Genomic DNA, 19,967 nt, shown 5'->3' on the forward strand with positions numbered 1-19,967 from the left:
TTGGTAGCTACAGTTTTGTGGCAGCTGCGCCATGTTTGTCTCGAAACTCCGGTTATGTTGTTGAATGCGTTGAATGCGTGTGATCGCCGGAGGGGGTGGTGGATGTTCTGTTTTGTTTTTTTTTCGCAGTGGACTATTTAGACTAGTAAGTTGTTTTCTCATGTAATTCAGAGTCTTGTCTATTACTTGGGCTCCTGTCTGTATGCCATCTTTACTGGTGTCTTATAAGCTCCTTGAAATAAGTCACATTTATTCAGTAAGATGCAGGCTCAGAAAATTGATATAATAACAATCTGGAATATTTTGTGGCTGCTGCTTATTGGCTTTTGTTCATTTTTTTTTTCATCAAGCTTTCATATTTATTTTACTTATGATGATGCATTTTGAGACCTATTTTTGTTAGAGAAATGTATTCACCTCGTACTCATCTTGTTGCTTCCGACATTGACATGTTGCTGTCTCCTGGAGATAATGGAATATTATTGGATGGTTTCAAAGGGAATAATTATACCCACATCGCACAACATTACATGTACTAAAGCAAAACATTACATGTTTGGTTGTGCACGAGGTTAACTTAGTGCTCACTGGAATGTGTTCCCTTGGAAGTTTGAACTAACTCACCCCATGGAACTAGTTCAAATAAATCATCTCAGTTTTGAGGGATGGATCAAGTTGAATTTGTTAATTGAGAATCAACAGAATTATAGTTGTATGCGGCTACCTGATCTTATTCAGAATAATCAATGTCAACAATGACAATAGCTAGACATGGGAGGTTACTTGAACTTATCAAATTTGATGTTGAAAATTGATTTCATAAGAAGCATGAGAAAGTTTTCTTTAATCAGCCAAAGAGAAATGTTGTTGCAGACTATGGTCACTCAACACTGGTCACTGGGAGTTACTTATAGGCATTTGATATTTTCCTAAAGCTACCCCATGCCATATCAGTTTGTGAATGAATGTTGTTGAATTGTATCAGCTAAAGGAATAAATTAATGAATGTGAGCATCACCTGCTATCATTTTCTGAGTGTTCCCAGGCCATCTGTATCATAATTCAGTGTGCTGGCTGAGGCAGATTAAAACAGGATGCTGTGCCAGATGGAGTGCAAAGCAATGTGTTGTTAAATTCAGTTATTATTTTAAGGAACGATTTGCAATTTGCACACTTGGATATAGCAGGAGGCCTAACTCCTCCACATCCTGACCAGTCACCAGGCCAGTAACTTCCATTCTGCACCAGCCTCAAATAATTTTCACTAGCTCCTAATGGCAATACGTGATTGCTTCCAGTACCAGCATTTCCCTCTACCCACAGGCCACAGGCTTAAACAATTGTGACCATGTGGTCCTTGGTTTTTGCCCCAACTGCTTTATGGTTGCAGTAACATCTGATCAGCCCAAATTTTACTTTAACAGAGCAGATTTCTTATCCTGTTACTATCTTGCACTGACTGTAAAAACTCAGCATATTCTTCACACTGGCTGACAGAGTTATTACTTGTGGATATCCATTAAAATCCAGAAATTTTCAAAAACCTTGAGGTGTGGCATTCCTTGTTTGCTGTACGAGTCGTGAATGACTGGAACTGATCCCCGTCTGACTTGTCTGAGGTGGTCTGGGCCTCATTGGTCAGCTGCTTCAAGATAAAGCACATTAGGTTTACTTATGAATTATGGTACATGGTACCTGATTTTCCTTGATTCTTGATAAGTCAAAACTCAGGAATACCGGGAACTCGAGAATAGGTACCTTAGACTCTATACCTAAAAATTCTGATGTGGTGAGGTGAGGTATAGTGATATCTGTGCATGCTTTCTCTTTAGTTCTAGACTGGCTCTCACATACAGCCATGGGTGACAGCTGACTGACTCTGTGTTCCCGTCCCACAGGCCGCTGGTCCGGCTGGGCGCCTCTGATGCTGCCGGCTCACCCGCCGCCCTCCTGCGCCACCCGCTGCGGTCTGTAGGCGCTCCCTGCCGCGGCCAGCTGCTCTCTGCGGGTGCTCTGAGGTCGGGCGGCGGCGGCGGCATGGCGGCGCCGGCTCCCGGCCGCCTCTGAGCCTCTCCCCTGCCCCGCTGCTGCAGCAGCTCGCTGCCCGCGCCGCCCCGCAGCCATGAGCCAGGAGCCGATGATCAGCGATGGCGTGTCCGGCTCCAAGAAACTCTACCGCATCGGCCAGTATGAGCTGGAACAGACCATCGGCAAGGGCAACTTTGCCGTGGTCAAATTGGCCACCCACATCATCACACAGGCCAAGGTGAGGTGACTTGGCTAATGAGGGAGTAGCCATCGACTCTTACATTTTGGTTTAGAGTCTGTCACAGCTGAGTTCGATTTGCGAGCAAAAGTACGTATCGCCAAAGTACGTAGGACAGAAGTACAGCCCTCAGCAGAATGCGTGGTAGGTATTTTTTTTCTCGACAAAACCGATAATAACTCAGAGGCTATGTTATCAGTGACTCGGTCGGAACACATTGCAAATACATAGATGCGACATGCTCCTCTCCTCCATTGGGTCTATCACTAACAAAGTTTACGCCTTTTGTGGCAACAAAATGCAACAGTTTGTTTTGGGGACAAATATAAACTTTTGGGTTTTGTTGTCAATCTGAATGGGAAATGAATACGATGATAAGTCCAATCTAAGGTGCGGAGTTTCACGCGGCTTGCTGTTACGATTTCCGAGTGACCGATAGCATAGTATTCGTGTTATTCTCAGTTTTGTCGAAAGAAGAATGCCTACCACGCTGTTTGCTGAGGGCTGTACATGCGCAAAGCAGTTCTTGCTCAAAAGCTCGTAGGACATAAGTTATAGCTGCGAAACTGTTCGTGTGTAAAAGTACGTAGGCAATAAAGTTCGTGGGAACCAAAGTACGTATCGCCCTGATCTAACTTGACCTGACGTGACCGAACATTAACTAACCTTACCTATCGCCATTCGCCATACGGACATTGACGATGCACAATTTTGCCCGCGACCCCTCATTTGGTTACTGAGAGCCTGGATTCGAGTTGCTCCGGCGCTCGATACTAGTATATGAGAACCCTGACTATAAGGTTGTGGTTGGTGGGATGGTTGCGGCCGTGGCATGATTATAGTATGGTTGGGGCTGATGGGAGCAGGATCAACCAGTAGAAGTCAGACGAGCTTTCCGGCTTTGATGGTCATGCTAAACTTTGGCATCCTAATCCTTCCGATGCCAGGAGTTGCACGATCGGACGTTTGGAATCGGTAACTGCGAAACAAATTCTGCTTGGCGTAGGTGCGGCTCTGTTAGTATGCTCATCTAGTGTTCGACTTTCGAGCGAAAATATTCGAGCTAAGTTTAATAAAAACGTGTTGGCTGTATCATGGTGTGTAACATTAGCTTATCGTGTGCAGGTGCACCATATGTAACCATGAAACCGATGTCTGATTTTGCTTTTTCCTCATTCAGGTGGCCATCAAGATCATCAATAAGACGAAATTGGACGCCGACAACCTCAACAAGATTATGCGGGAAGTGAAGATAATGAAAATTCTCCGGCATCCTCACATCATTCGCTTATATCAGGTACGTTTTGGGCTGGCGCTAGCTCTCTGTCCATTGTTTTCAAGTTTCAATGGTTTGCACGCGCTAGGTGATAGCTATCTGGGCACTACAGAATTTGACATTTTCGTTATCCTTTGGTCATGCAATTGATTGATTATGCCGGATCACGCTATTATAAAACGTATTTATAACAGCGACTCGTGTTTTTTTATATGTACTTTTTACTGGTAGCTGGTGCGCATTTCACAAACCAGCTTGTTGAGAGAAGTTTGTATTGGCCTGTCAGTGAATGGACATTTTTGTGTCCAATTCTGGCTCGCATTGCCTATGTGAGATGCCACTAGTGTGGATTGGGTCGCAATTTGTTTATGGTGTCCAAGGTTAGGTCTCTGCTTTTGACTGTTCGCTGGTGCAAGTCACCGATCACTGACCGCCATTGGCCACTGGCTACCGACCCTCACTGACCACTGACCACTGGCCACTGGCTACCGACCTTAACTGACCACGGACCACTGGCCACTGGCTACCGACCGCCACTGACCGCCGACCACAGTCTGACGGTCACTGACCACTGGCTACTGACGGTCACTGACCACTGGTTACCGACCGTCACTGACCACTGGCTTCTGACGTCACTGATCACTGACGTCACTGACCACTGGCTACCGACCGTCACTGTCCGCCCGACCACTGACGTCATTGATCATTGACCACTGGCCACTGATTTTGACCACTGAACCTCTAACCACTGACCACGCCACTGCAGATGCCAAACTGTTTATGTTATGTTACTGTTGATCGCAGATATAGATAGCAATGACCACTGATCGCCAACCACTGGCCTTGACCATTGGTCAGTACACTGAACCCCTCTAGTGTCTGACCACTGCATTGATCAGCATTGATCAGTGCACTGATCAATGCTAATCCAACACTATGCTTTGACAGTTAAACATTGATCGCTGACCACCCGCCGACCGTTGACCGTCCACCACTGACCACTGACCGGCCATCGGCGACCACCGACCACTGATCACTAACCAATAACCTCATCGATCAATGATCACCGACCACCAACCACCGAACACTGACCGCCGATCATTGATCAGTGTCCACTGATCATTAGCCTGTGGCCATTGACCACTGGTCTCTAGCTATTGATCACTAGCCACTGATCGCCGACCACTGATCTTTCGGTCGTCAGGTGATGGAGACGGAGAAAATGATCTACCTCGTGATGGAGTACGCCAGCAAAGGGGAGATCTTTGGTGAGTGTGCGCTTTGACCCTCCAACGCTTGCCATCATTGGGCCCGTCCGGCTAGATGATCATTTCCCAGCTGATGTCAGAGGATTTCAATGGTCAGCATTTTTATTGCAACCGTATTTCATTGATCTGTTGATGAATAATCTTGAATAATAGCCGCGTGCTTAATTCATTGTTTACTTGTATAGACATCCCGCCCGCACCGCTGGCTACATTACTGATAAATATTTTGACAACGTGAGCTTCTATTTAATGCGGCAGCGGCTTGTGTATTTACAGCAATATATTTCTCTTAATAAGCAGCGAATACCTACCTACTTCATACAGCAGAACGGCTCATTGAATTGCCTGCCGCTAGCCGTCGGCGCACTATACTGGCTGAAGCCCTGTGAAGTTCGGTGGATCACCATAGTTGCGGTACTGCAGTGTTCCTGCCGTTGTGTATGTGAATCATACATAATTGATTTTGAGCATTGCGACACAAAAATGCAGATTATTAGTTGCACGCGTGACAGGGTGAATGTACAATAGCGCATCTAACGAAGTGATGGATCCATTCAGCCCTGGGTCCATTGCGGAGATCCATTCAGCTCTAGGCCCATTGCGGAGATCCATTCAGCCCTGGGTCCATTGTGGAGATCCATTCAGCCCTGGGCCCATTGCGGAGATCATTCAGCCCTGGGTCCACTGCGGAGACCCATTCAGCCCTGGGTCCATTGCGGAGACCCATTCAGCCCTGGGCCCATTGCGGAGACCCATTCAGCCCTGGGTCCATTGCGGAGATCCATTCAGCTGTGGGTTCATTGCGGTCGTGACGCCAGGGGCCGGAGTCGGAACGCAGCCGACGGGTAACGGTTGGTGATGTCGGCGGTTACGGGCTACCTTAAACTGGTGTCGCTACTGGTTGCACCGAGCACCAGCCACCGATAAATCACTCGCTTATGTAACTTCTGGCAGCGCCGGTGAAGTACACCTGGGATTGAAACGGTAGCTGTCAGCTCGACAAGCGGCGTGTCGCTCGATAGGTACTTGCAATGACGGGCAATGTCGTACCCAAGCTGTGGTATTTAACCATAGTATTTGCTGAGGTTGACGTCTAGGGGAATAATTGCTGGTGCTAAGTGTACTACCCCAAGATATGAATGCCGCACCGGTATTTTCATATTTCGAATATTTGTATCTTTGGAATTTAGATTAGAATTTAGAGTGAAACCACCACCGGACGATGAAATGTAGGTATTGTATAGTTGGTATGGTATGTATAGTTGGTATGGATGGAGCAATAATTGGGATGATACCGTCGGATTTCTGGGTAACCGTTTGAGGCTCTACTGTTCCAATAGCTTTGACCTTTACCATAAAGTCAACAGATGGGGCATTGTATGTGGGGAACATGCTACTGGATTTTCACCCAAGTCTAGCGTCGGATGAAAATCTAGAGTCTCCAAAAAATCCAAAATCGAGAGCAGGCAGCTGCAGAGTCTTTATGTTACGGTAGGTAACCTAAATGTTTCGGTGAGGCGTTGTGTCCATCACCTCGTTATTAGTTCGCTATCGGTGAGCTCGCTCTGTTCGGTATCTCTGATTCTGAGGCAGCGCCGGACTATGGCCTGGTCTGAGTTTCGGCTCAGACCCCACCGCGTGCTATTTACACGACCCGGCCAGAGGCATCAGTCGCCCGAACGGCGCCGTTTCTGGGTAACCGTCTGACGTTCTACCGTTCCATTAGCTTTGACCTTCACCATAACGGCTCTGCTCTCATTCGGAACGTTATTAGGACCTCTAAAGGTATTTTGCTCGTTGCATTCGACGTATACTTGGCTAAGGATGGACTTTAGGGGTAATATGTAGCAATACTGAACAGTCAGATGCAATGCCAGAAAATGGTGTAAGATTTGTATGCGTTTAGCTCTTCGACTTTCTTGCCGGATTTGGTGTAACAAATGTATTATTATAAGAGCAGTTGAATATACTCGACTACGGCATGCTCTTGAAGAGTCATTGTGTGGCATTATATTGTGGTTTTATTGCCTTTAAAACAGACGGAACACTAATGTTATCGGCACCTATTCTATGCATGCCATCGGTTAGGCCATCCTGGACACCGAGCACACCAAGGAACGATACTAGACGGCTTGGGACGGCCGGCGCGGCGGCCGGCACGCTCAGATATTCCCCGTCTACTGCTCCTATACTGTCTACTGATCCTATACTGCTCCTATACCAGAGTCTACTGCTCCTTATAGTGTCTGTTTGGGGCGGGCGGTGCCGGCCGGCTATCTTGGGTAGCGTGTCGCTCCGTGCCGTGTAGTGACCCGAGAGACGGCGCCGGAAACACCTCGCCTGTAAGATTCCTGAACATTGTTTTGTCAAAAGTCGGGAATCGTATGAGACAAGATTAAGTCAAAGTTGGGTGTTATAATTCTGCTGGCTGCTAAGATAGATCTCTGGTTTGGTGTTGTTGTATAGGTGGCTGCTATATTTAGTTCGATCCTGGATACGACTGGGATTACTAGCTGTCTGATAGTGTGTTCGCACAGTCCCAGACTGGCAAGTACTCTGGAAGATTGTTCTAAACTGTAGCTTTATTTCTGCGTAGAGGTCATGGTAATGCAGTGAATGCACGATTATATAATGCACGCTATAACGCACGATACCGAAAAGTCACGATATCTTGAATGTCAGTGTTGGGATTTGCTCGCTGTCAATCTCCAAAGCACAGCAGGGATGACTTGTCCTGCTACGATGATTTTTATTTTGAGGGATGATATTTTGGCAGATAGAACGTTTAGAGGCGTTCGGAAATTGATATGTGGTCAGCACTCGACTTTCCCAAGCACAATGCTGAGCTGTATTTGCGTGGAATGGAATAGGTAAGAACGCTAAACATAGCAGGCTAGAATAATCGTCATGTAGCCGAGTTATCGCTCTCTGTGTCGTAACTACGAGTGTTTTGACGCGGAGGCATGCTTGCTAACGCGCGAGGATAGCTTTGAAATTTTACTGACAACGTTTTTGTATGTTCATGATCAAGGCCATATATAGGTTCATGATAAAAATTAGCACGGCTTGGAAAGAATGTAGGCAAATGTTTCAGTTTATACTGCATTTACAATGATGTAATTTAAGTTGAGAGTGGCGAGAAAATGAATGGAATAAGTTGTACCTATAGCCGAAACGATCGATCGATGTCACCGAACCGAAACGTCACCGATATGACCCGAGGTCAACGTTTGGTGAGTGTTCAATGATCATGCATGCATTATCATGCATTTATTATCATTTATTATCATGCATGTATTGTCGTTACTTGCTTCGTTTTGTTAAAACTTTCATTTCCATGTATGTCAGTAGTTACCGATTTATCCACCAACGGAATTCGTGCACGTCACCTGCAGTCTGCTCAATGTATTTTCTTTTTCAGAAACCGCTAAATACATCGTGGATCAGGGCTGCACAGGCTATAACATGTCCCTAGATAGCGCGTTTTAACCCAAGGGTTATCGGTGACGACAGTTTCAAACGTTTCCCAGCAGTAAGAGCATACGGCCTGTTGAGGTCAATCCCCCTTTTTGATATTACACGCCTAACATAGCACCGATTCACATTAATCATGTCTGAGACCGCTACGCAGGCGAAACAAAAGCGGAGATACGCATTGGGAAAGCTTACAAGAGCAAGGCATCGTGCATTACTGATGGTCAATGGTGACAGAAGCAGCGCAGAGTTGTTGAAGGTTCTGCCAGAACTTGATGAAGCTTTCCTGGACTTGCAAGTAATAAATGATCAATATATATTTGCCCTAGAAGATACAGATGAGGTGAAAAGGGCCCAAAATTATATAGCAGAGGCAGAGCTACAGTATCAACAAATAGTGACTCAGATAGAGCAACGATTGTCAGAAACTAAGACAGAACATGATCCTTTTGTTGATGGCTCACAGTGCTCTTCTGCAAGGTCACAAATGTCTGAATCGAAGAAAGCAGAGATCTCTCTGAAGGTGAAGGAACTAGAAGTAGAACAACTAAAAAGACGGCATGAGCGAGAGAGGAAGGCAGAAGAACTAAAGCGAGCCATGGGTGAAACTTTGACATTACCATTGGGGTCCCAAACGTCCAAGGGGGCCTCCATTTGGTGGGGGGCCTCCAAGCAATTAGGGGCCTCCAATCGTGGAAGCGGTAATTTACGAACCACGCCAGGGCCTCCTCTAAGAAATTTTCACTGGGGGACCAGAGGCTCAGAAGCCAAACCCAGGGTACCCTCAAATCCAGTTTTCTCATCGGATTTAGGCCACTTATTTTTCGTCACAGCTCGGATGCCATGATTTAATTTTTTAATATTAATAAAGAAATGATAGGTCACCTGACCCTCGCCTGACCCTACTGGTGGTTCCAGGCCAGCAGGGTGACATTGTATGTAAATTTCCCCCGCGGCGTCCGAAATCGATGAAAATTTCTGGCTTTTTCACTTTCGACAATAAAACAAAATGCCTCTATTACATATAATAAGAATTTAACTGCACAGCATTGCGCAAGGAATCTAACCGACCCCAGAAAGTGTGAGGGTTAATGACCCTCGCCCGCACCTGGGGTGAGGGTTGCCACCCCCCATGTTAGTTTTTTTCTGCTCTACACTGAACATTTTAAAAGCTAGAAACCTGATTTTTTATAGTTGTTTTTCTATTTTTTCTCAGCGTCCATTGGAAATTTCAAGTTTCTGTGGCTTTTGGGTTTGGAGATATGACCTTGTTTTTCAGGTCATGTCATGCCCTAAATGACGAATACCCAATGTCTTGCGTTGGCTATGGGCCTTGTGAGCTTTTGACACCCTGATTTCGTTTTTTTTTTGTTGCCAGTCTTACCTCCCACCTATCATTGAACATGTTGTTCTGCGATGTAGGTACAGATGTCAGGGTCAGGGTCAAGGTCAACCTAAGTCATCTAAAATTGTTGCGTTTTAGGCAAGCTGAATTTACTTTTCGTGAAGTTTCTTTGACCGCATGTTTAGTAAAAGCTTCTCAGTTCATGATCTCATGTAATAGGCAGGGACACACAAACCAATCTGTGCACACATCAGTACATACACAGACATGCACAGACATACAAACACATCATTGACCTTGACCTAACTTGACGTGAAATGACCACAGCAACAAATTAGTCGGATAGTGTGACAAAGAGCTGTTCTACATAGCTGGCTTGGCACTAAAGGCTGAAACAGACTCTTTCCGCGTTCAGGAAATCGCATGCGAGAGCCTATTCAAATACATTATAATTCTTCCCGCATCAATCGTATCCGGGAGGTGCGTGCGATTGATGCGAGCGTGCTTCCATGTATTTGAATAGGCTCTCGCATGCGATTTCCTGACTGCGGAAAGAGTCTGTTTCAGGCATTATACGGCAGCGTCATCGGTATATGATGGGTTGGCCCGCTGCTTGTGTAGGTATTTTATTCGACATCACCACAATTTTTTCTTACAAGATTGAAGATTTTAAGCTTCGCGGTCAAGAGCAACAGATTCTTTGGGAAGAGACGAATCCAATGATTAGATGACCTAGGTTGACCTTGACCCTGACCCTGGCATCTCTACATCATCGAACAACATGTTCCATGATAGGTGGGAAGTAAGACTGGCAAAAAAGGCCGAAATCAAGGTGTCAAAAGTTCACAAGACCCATAGCCAACGCAAGATATTGGGTATTTGTCATTTGGGTTATAACATCACCTGAAGAATAAGGTCACATCTCCGAAACAAAAAACCACAGAAACTTGAAATTTTCAGTGGACACTAAGAAAGGAATTAGAGAAGCAGCTATACAAAACATCCGGCTTCTAGCAATCAAAATGTTCAGTGCAGAGCAGAAAAACTACCTGGGGGGTGGGGGTGGCAATCACTGCCCCCCCCCCCCCCTATGTGCGGGCGAGGATTAAATAATTTGAATATCAGGTACATAATTTATTCAAACAGATATATGTTGTTTTGAAGTCATTTTTCCCCAGGAAATTAGCTATGTATAGTTACTTTTCGGATTATTCTCTGGGACAATAATATCTAACTCACAAGTCCATATATTTCGGATGATGTTGCTCACCCTTGGTCACTGGACAAAATAAAAAATATGTATGCATACATGAAAAACATGTATGCTCATGTATGCATACATGAAAAACCACACACCAAAATTATTCCCTAGACGGGTTACATTTTTCAAAAATATATCACTTGCCAAAAAACTGACACGGTCTTTTAGCTTGCATGTTCCCCTAATAAAAGTAGTGCAACCAATCTCCTGTATGAATGCTACCTATACCTGTGTCTACATAGATACATTGGACACAATAGATCAATTTGCACAACCGGGTGTATGTTCAGTTCCTATGGATAGCATCTTATGCTCATGTCGACCTAACTATTTCTAAGGGTAAAATCCCATATTGGACTGAGGCCAAATTTTCCTCCATCTCTGTTCATAGTGGATCTTTTTCTTTTATTTCTATTGCTTCGCGCACGATTCTCTTTTTCCAGTTACTCTCACATGCCAGAGTTTTGCCTTCCATGGGGTGCATGCTTCTACCGCACTGCCTAGTGTGCCGAGCGGGTGCCGACTTTTGTACCCGCCCGTGCTCGATGTCTTTAGCATGCTCGTTGAGCCTGACATCTTTTGGGCGCCCTGTTTCTCCAATGTAAATTTCGCCACATTCACATTACATTTCAGTTTCATATATCGTATATACCCTTTTGCTTGGTCTTGGGAATCCTATCTTTCACGTTAACTAGTTCCAATAGAGTCCCGCTTGTTTATACGTGACCTCCGATTTGTGTAGCATCTAAGTTGCCCAGGGGGCCTCTTATTTGTAGGCACAGTACAGAGAGCCTCCTACTTCGACTGCTTGCACAGAGAGCCTCCTTTTTGTACATACAGCTAAGCTTCTACAGGTCGAGCGCCGGTCTTCTATTTGTACGTACAGAGAGCAGTCCCTACTGTTACAGAGGGCCTCCTATTTGTCTAGGGGGCCTCCTATTGGTTAATGGCACCTCCTATTTGTCCAAGGGGCCTCCTATTCGTCTAGGGGGCCTCCTATTTGTCCAGGAGGTCCCCTATTTATCCAGGGGGCTTCTATTTTCCAGGGGGCTTCCTCTTTATCCAGGGGGCCTCCTACGTGTTCAGGGGCCTCCTATTTGTCCAGGGGCCTCCGATTTATCCAGGGGTCTTCTATTCGACCAGGGGTCTCATTTTTGTGCTGGGGTCTCCTACTTGTCCAGGGGCCTCCTTTTTAAGGGCCTCCTTTTTATTAAGGGAGCCTTTTATTTGTCCAGGGGCCTCCTATTCGTACAGAGGGCCTCTAGCTCCTACTTGTCCATGGGGCCTCCTATTTGTTCAAGATGCCCCTATTTGTACAGGGGGCCTCCTATTTGTCCAGGGGGCCTCCTATTTGTCCAAGGGGCTTGCTATTTTTCTAGGGGGCCTCCTATTTGCCCAAGAGGCCTCCTATATATCCAGCGGGCCTCCTACTTGTTCAGGGGGCCTCCTATTTGTCCAGGGGGCCTCCTATTAGTTAAAGTAGCCTCTTATTTTCCAAGCGGCCTCCCATTTATCCAGAGGGCTCTTATTCCTATTTTAGGGGGCCTCCTCTTTATCCAGGGGCCTCCTTCTTGTTCAGGGGGCCTCCTATTTATCCAGAGGCCTCCTATTTGTCCAGGGCCTCCTAATTGTCCAGGGGGCCTCCTTTTGTGAAAGGGGCCTCCTATTTGTCCAGGGGCTCCTAATTGTCCAGGGGGGCTCCTTTTGTGAAAGTGGCCTCCTGTTTGCCTAGGTCTAGGGCCTCCTATTTCTCCAGGGGGCCTCCTATTTTTCCAGGGGGCCTCCTATTTGTACAGAGGGCCTCCTACTTGTCCATGGGGCCTCCTATTTGTTCAAGGGGCTTTTTATTTGTACAGAGGGCCTCCTATTTGTCCATGGGGCCTCCTATTTGTCTAGGGGCCTCTTATGTGTCTAGGGCCACCTATTTGTCCAGGAGGCCTCCTGCTTGTCCAGAGAGCCTCCTATTTCTCCAGGGGGCCTCCTATTTCTCCAGGGGGCCTCCTGTTTTCCGGAGGGCCTCCTACTTGTTCAGGGGGCCTCCTATTTGTCCAGGGGGCCTCCGATTTGTCCAAGGGGCCTCCTATTTATAGAGAACCTTCTAGAGAACCTTCTATATGAACATCGGACCTCCGTTTGTAAAGTACCTGGTGCGTCTCGGGGGCCTCCACTATTGGGGTCCCAAAATGACAATTGGGGTCCCAAATGCTTGCATTGGGGTCCCACATGGGACCTCAAAAGTATACAAAGTTACACCCATGAAGCGAGCCAATGAATTGGAAAATGCACGGGATATGAGAGAAGCAGCCGAACTGGAAGCAAGACTCACCGTAGCAGCTGAAAACCAGCTGGAAATGGAGAGACAGAATGACTTCATCGGGGAAAAAGAAGACAATCTGTGCAGTCCGAAGAAGATGGAAGGAACGCAATCATCTTCTACAATTCCGGCTGTTGCTGTCAGTGTTAACCAAGTCCCCGCCATTGCCGAGGTGGTTCACCGACCCGATGACTCCGCTGGCGCTAGCTGCGGCTTTCTGAGAAATCTTCCGCGGCTCGAGCTAACCAAATTTAGTGGTGCTCCGGGAGAATGGCCACGGTGGTTTGCTTTATTCCAAGCCCTGGTTGGCAATCAGGCATTCCTGTCGGATGCAGAAAAGATGGCGCATCTGCAGGGTGCTGTTATTGGTCCGGCGCAACAAACTATTGCTGGCCTGCTGTATGATGGTCGACTTTATCATTCAGCACTGACTGCACTTCAAGACCGGTACGGCAGGCAGGAAGACATAGTGCATGCAAATATGAGAACGGTATTCTCCTGTCCACCGCCCACCTATCTCGACCCTGAGTCTATGGATCGGTTCCATGCTGCCGTCCACTCGGCTGTGTCAGTGTTGAAAAATTTGGGATACGAGGGGGACTTGTTTAGCACGGAGAATCTTCGCAACATAGTCCGAAAACTCCCAATCGAATTAAAGAAAGAATGGGGACATTATGTACTGGAACTTGAACCGGCCAAACCGAATTTGCTGCATCTCGACGATTGGTTACGGCGCCAAGTAAGAGTGGCCATGAATTTTGCAACGGTGACGCCAGAGGAAGAGCTCAGTAGGACACGAAGGCGTGACACCAAAGTAGAACCTATTCGAAGGACCACGCTCATTACGGAAGTTGGAACCTCCGGTAGCAGTTGTACATCATGTGGAGGTCATCATCGGGTGGATTCATGCCCCCGTTTTATGGAGAAGGATGTTAACCAGAGGATAGAGTTCGTGATCACATCAGGAGTTTGTTTCTATTGTCTAAAGGAGGGACACAGGGCTCGGCATTGCAGAATAGCGAAGCAGTGTGGCATTGATGGCTGCAGAATGAGACACCACCATTTACTCCATGGAAGTCGCCGGGTCGGACGCTTCGCTTCGCCAACCGAAACGAGCGAGACTAAACAAGAGCGTGATGTAACTGGGGCCCGAGTAGTTGCAGCTGCATCCAAAGCAGATCACGTCACTACACTGCTGCAGGTCGTTCGGGTGAAGGTACTGGGGGAACAAGGACGCTCGAGAATCGTCAATGCCCTCCTCGACCCGGGAGCCCAAACATCTCTTTGCTGTGACGAGGTTCTCCGGGACCTACAGATATTAGGCGAAAAGCGGGACCTCCAGCTGCTGACAGCCGGGGGTCGTGAGACAGTGCAGCGCGCCCAGAGGGTGACTTTAACGCTCATTCCGACTACCGAAATGTGTGCACGCCCTATACTCGTTCCCGAGGTATTCTCAGTCCCTGACTTGCATGTCCAGGTTCCGTGTCTTGATAGGTGTTTGCAAAGCTGGGACCATGTACGGGATCTTGATGTAGCTGGTTATAACGGTCAGAAGATTGAGCTGCTTCTGGGCGCCAATATTATTGAAACGGTGATTCAGCAAGAAGCAAGGGTTGGCAAACCGGGAGAGCCTGTTGCTATCAAGACGGCGTTTGGCTGGGCGCTCGCAGGAAATGTGCGGAGCTTCGTCCCGGAACATGTGAAGCAAGTCATGTTTCTGCACAAAACAGCTTTACATGGAGAACACGATTTTCTTCAAGACTGGTGGAGCACGGAATCTTTCGGAACGAAGCACGGAACCGAGTTCCCCACGTCTGCCGAAGATAGAAGAGCGTTGAGAATTTTGGAAAGAACAACAAAACTAGTCGGAAACCGCTATGAAGTTGGATTATTGTGGAAATTCATGACTTCCGGTCATGGATCGCGGAGTTACACCATCTCGAGAACATTCGCATCCCTCGCTGCTATAAAGCGAATCTTTCGACAGAACCTACTGCGTACGAGCTCCACGTATTTTGTGATGCTTCGGAGTCAGCTTTCGGAGCAGTGGCGTATGTCAGAATGACAACTCTGATTCCAAAAGGTGAGAAGGCAGCCACGTGCGCCTTCATAATGGCAAAGACAAGATTAGCACCCCTAAAGCAGCTTTCTATTGCACGGTTAGAACTTCAAGCGGCAGTGCTGGCCTGCAGGCTAGCCGCGTCCGTCAAGCGATCTATGACGTACAGATTCGATCGCTCCTTTTACTGGACTGACAGCAAAATTGTGCTTGCATATATACAACATGAGAGACGTCGCTTTCATACCTTTACAGCAAACCGTGTTTCAGAAATTCATGATCTATCAGACTGTGGTGACTGGCACCATGTTCCTGGACACCTAAATCCAGCTGACGCCTGCTCACGTGGTGCCTCAGGAGCGACACTCAGTGATCTTCTTTCATGGTGGGAGGGTCCAGACTTCTTAAAGGAGACCTCGACGATGTGGCCATCACAGACCAGCCCGCCGTCGCACCTCAGTTGTTCTGATCCGGAGGTGAAGAATTCACAGCATGTTCTGAGCACTCAAGTACACCAAACAGTGTTGCCCGATCCAGTTCGCTTTTCTTCATGGCTCGAATACACGAGAATAGTGGCTTGGGTAAACAGGTTCATGAACAACTTAAAGGCTGCTGTCAAGGGGGAAGAAAAAATATTGACTTCACTGAACGGCGGTGAGATCGAGGCTGCTATCATATCAATTATCAAAGAATCACAAAGGAAGTGTTATATGAAAGACAAAGATGCACTAAATTCTAGCGGCTCGGTGGGGTCGGCGAGCCGGTTATTGGATTTATCGCCTTTCTTGGACGACAATGGACTCCTTCGAGTTGGCGGTCGCCTCTCGCACGCTCCTGTCCCTGACGCAGCTCGCCATCCAATAATATTGAGCAGTGGCGATGAAGTGACTCGCCTGGTCGTACACGACGCTCATAGACGGATGTTGCATGCTGGAGTGGATCAAACACTGAGCGCGCTTCGCAGTCGATACTGGATCCCAAGAGGCAGGGCAACTGTTCGACGCATGCTTCACGCATGCGCCTTCTGTCGCAATCGGAGAGCGAAGCCCTGCCAGCCGAAGATGGCAGATTTGCCGCGCCATCGATTCCACGCGACGCGTCCCTTCAAAGCTGTGGGCTTGGATTTCTTTGGCCCATTACACGTTAAAAAATTTAGGAAGATTGAAAAGCGATGGGTTCTTCTCATAACCTGCCTCAGCACCAGAGCGATTCACCTAGAACTGGTGGAGTCCATGGACACTGATAGTTTCTTGATGGCTCTAAGGCGCTTCTTCGGTCGCAGAGGCAGGCCTTCCGTTGTCTTCTCAGATAATGGGTCAAATATTTCAGCTGGCGAGAAGGAGCTGAAGAGTCTCACCGAACAATGGAATCAGTCACAGATTATGGAAAAATTGAGCCAGGACCAAATCGAATGGCACTTCAATCCTCCCACAGCGAGCCACATGGGTGGAGTGTGGGAACGTCTAGTTGCTTCTGTGAAAAGATCTCTGAGAGTTGTGCTGGGCAATCAAGTTGTCTCAGGAGAAGTGCTATCCACTGTGCTGGTTGAGGTTGAAAGTGTTCTCAACTGCAGGCCAATAACATACTGCAGCGGTGACGCAAGAGATCCCGAGCCTCTAACACCCAGTCACTTCTTGCTTGGCTCCGCAGAGTCGGTTTTACCTCCCGGCATGTTCAATGACTCGGAATTACTGAGTAAGAAGAGGTGGCGACACGCTCAAGTCCTCGCGAACCATTTCTGGCAAAGGTGGAGGAAGGAATATCTGCCTACACTGATTCGCCGCGGAAAGTGGAACAGCGAATCTGAGAACCTTCAAGAAGGGGACGTTATCCTCATGGTGGATGATCAAGCCCCACGGGGGTACTGGCCTCTGGCGACTGTCACACGCACCGTACCAGGCGAGGACGGCCGAGTCCGTTCGGTGGAAATCAGAACTGGAAGCGGTCTGACGTACCACCGACCAGTCAACAAAGTGTGCTTCCTTGAAAGACTTGAGTAATTTCCTGGCTTCAACGATGCATGACTGCCAAGAAAGCTAGTGGTTCTTCCTAACACCCTTTCACTAACATGTACACGTAAGCGCTGAGATAGGTATGTTCACGTACCCATTCCTCTGCATATACTTCCCATATAGCCTGTGCAGCCCACCAACTGATCGATCACCCAACTGCCCGCCCGGAGCACGCATGGACCTGCATGGGCGCGGCGACTGCGACGCAGCCAGCCGGCAGCTGGGACGGAGAGGCACGGCGCCGGCACCACGAGGGCTGCTCACGGGAGGACCTAGCAAGATTGAGCCGGTGGAGGAGCTGACTGAATGCCGCCGCTGGTACCTGCTAGCAGCCGGCGATGACTGCTACGGACTGTTATGGACAGTTATCACTGGATGTGGCCCCTCATCGCCACCGAAGTCCGACTGGGCTGCTGCTGCTCACTTAGGGAGGGGTGTCCCTCTGTTCCCGTTCGGCTGTTATCGACTGCAGCAGTCGGATGCCGGACATGCTTGGACATGCCGGACATGAACATAGAACACTGGTGGATAAGCACTACAGAGTGACATGTGTTAACGATTGGACAATGCATGGTTTAAGTGGCATATCGCGTTCCTGCGCATGCGGAACTCTGGTGGGGGACAAAGGCATGCTTGCTAACGCGCGAGGATAGCTTTGAAATTTTACTGACAACGTTTTTGTATGTTCATGATAAAAATTAGCACGGCTTGGAAAGAATGTAGGCAAATGTTTCAGTTTATATTGCATTTACAATGATGTAATTTAAGTTGAGAGTGGCGAGAAAATGAATGGAATAAGTTGTACCTATAGCCGAAACGATCGATCGATGTCACCGAACCGAAACGTCACCGATATGAACCGAGGTCAACGTTTGGTGAGTGTTCAATGATCATGCATGCATTATCATGCATTTATTATCATTTATTATCATGCATGTATTGTCGTTACTTGCTTCGTTTTGTTAAAACTTTCATTTCCATGTATGTCAGTAGTTACCGATTTATCCACCAACGGAATTCGTGCACGTCACCTGCAGTCTGCTCAATGTATTTTCTTTTTCAGAAACCGCTAAATACATCGTGGATCAGGGCTGCACAGGCTATAACATGTCCCTAGATAGCGCGTTTTAACCCAAGGGTTATCGGTGACGACACTCTGCGCCTGCGCAATTATCCAAGCTCACGTGATTTTAGCCGGCGGCGGGGCACTCATTGCTGCAGTCATTGGCGCATGAGCCTTTCCCCGTTCAAGTCTCGTGCTGGCACTCCTGGCCTGACGTCCGCGTCCAAAATAGCGGGTCGTTTACCGGCATGCAGCCACTCCGAAAATAGTACAACGGAGGATGACCGGCTACTAAGTATACGCCGAGTGGAGTATTTTATGTTTCGCGTTGCCTCGTGACGCGCGCAGTTATTAACCAATTGGGCCCCGGACCGCTATAGCGGGCTATGACGTGAGCTCCAGAGCGGATCAATGACTATAAGACCACTCGTGGCGCCTTGCTGTGTGTGCTGTGGTGCTGTAATGCATTGCATTGTGTTACGTCGGCTGAGCTGGCTGAGGTAAATTGTTATGCGGAGTGCTGAGAGGCTGTCCCGCTGCTCGTCGCGAAATGGAGTTTGGTATTATGTTAGGTTTGTGCTCTCCCTTGCAGCTTATCTGTCCTACGCATCATGTTTTACCTCAAACAATGCAGAAGTCGCTGTGTTTTGTCGTTTCTGTTCAGATCTGACACTCCGTTATACCCATGTTACTGAGCGAACACGTTGATAGGCAGAGAGACCTCGTGCGTACCTGTATGTTATGTAATGGCTATCCTGAAGCGGTCGATGTCGCCGGCGACGACTTGTCTACCAGGCGACCGGCCAGTCAGCGGGGAAACCCCCGCTGTGACGGATATGCTTTGATTTGAACAGCGCAGGAAAGGGGGACCATCAAAGCGTCCAAAACCGCAGCATCCAAAGTACGCAACATCCAAAACCGCAGCGTCCAAAGTACGCAACGTCCAAAATACGTCCAAAATCGGGTATATAGGGAGCATTCACAACGTCCAAAACCGAAACATCCAAAACCGCAACATCCAAAACGTATCATCCAAAACCGCAACATCCAAGGACGCATCATCCAAAGTGCGCAACATCCAAAGTACGCAACATCCAAAGTACGCAACATCCAAAACCGTTAGGTTAGGTTAGGTTAGGCTAGGTTAGGTTAGGCTAGGTTAGGTTAGGTTTCCTTATTCCCGGTAGGCATAAATCAGTAGGTTAGGTTAGGTTAGGTTAGGTGAGGTTAGGTTATGTTGGGTTTCCTTATCCCCGGTAGGCAAAAATCAGTAGGTTAGGTTAGGTTAGGTTGGGTTAGGGATAGGCAAAAATCAGTAGGTTAGGTTCGGTTAGGTTAGGTTAGGTTAGGTTAGGTTAGGTTAGGTTAGGTTAGGTTGGTTTTGGAGGTTACGTACTTTGGATGTTGCGTCTTTGGATGTTGCGTTTTTTGGATGATACGTTTTTGGACGTTGCGGTTTTGGATGTTTCGGTTTTGGACTTTGTGAATGGCCCCTATAAACCCGATTTTGGACGTATTTTGGACGTTGCGTACTTTGGACGCTGCGGTTTTGGATGTTGCGTACTTTGGGTGCTGCGGTTTTGGACGCTTTGATACGGACCCGCAGGAAATAGGTGGATAACAAAAACG

At 47.6% G+C, this 19,967-nt stretch overlaps 2 protein-coding genes and 1 long non-coding RNA gene across 3 annotated transcripts in view; all 3 read left to right on the plus strand.

Moving 5' to 3' along the window:
* Positions 1-61: 61 nt before the first annotated feature.
* Positions 62-19,967, plus strand: part of LOC122374504 (serine/threonine-protein kinase SIK3-like) — a gene marked incomplete at its 3' end in the record, with an annotated part of 37,230 nt that continues 17,324 nt past the window's right edge. The window contains exons 1-4 of the mRNA XM_043353300.1: positions 62-145; positions 1,899-2,266; positions 3,447-3,563; positions 4,747-4,810. Of these exons, the coding sequence (XP_043209235.1) occupies positions 2,123-2,266; positions 3,447-3,563; positions 4,747-4,810 (325 nt within the window). The remainder of the gene's footprint in view (positions 146-1,898; positions 2,267-3,446; positions 3,564-4,746; positions 4,811-19,967) is intronic.
* Positions 7,845-18,368, plus strand: LOC122374505. Its single transcript, XR_006255235.1, has 2 exons — positions 7,845-7,887; positions 17,446-18,368. It is a non-coding gene; the product is annotated as an uncharacterized LOC122374505 (long non-coding RNA).
* LOC122374503 lies at positions 13,100-18,368 on the plus strand. The gene is made up of 2 exons (XM_043353299.1): positions 13,100-18,150; positions 18,339-18,368. Exon 1 carries the CDS (start codon positions 13,146-13,148, stop codon positions 15,267-15,269), a length of 2,124 nt encoding a protein of 707 aa, XP_043209234.1. The 5' UTR covers positions 13,100-13,145; the 3' UTR covers positions 15,270-18,150; positions 18,339-18,368.

This window comes from Amphibalanus amphitrite, unplaced genomic scaffold, assembly GCF_019059575.1.
Source record: "Amphibalanus amphitrite isolate SeventyFive unplaced genomic scaffold, NRLGWU_Aamphi_draft 001664F_arrow, whole genome shotgun sequence".
In the NCBI taxonomy this organism is placed as follows: Eukaryota; Metazoa; Arthropoda; class Thecostraca; order Balanomorpha; family Balanidae; genus Amphibalanus; species Amphibalanus amphitrite.

Excerpts from the sequence above, each read along its gene's own strand:
- LOC122374503 (XM_043353299.1), top strand. The coding sequence starts at position 13,146 with ATGAAGCGAGCCAATGAATTGGAAAATGCACGGGATATGAGAGAAGCA.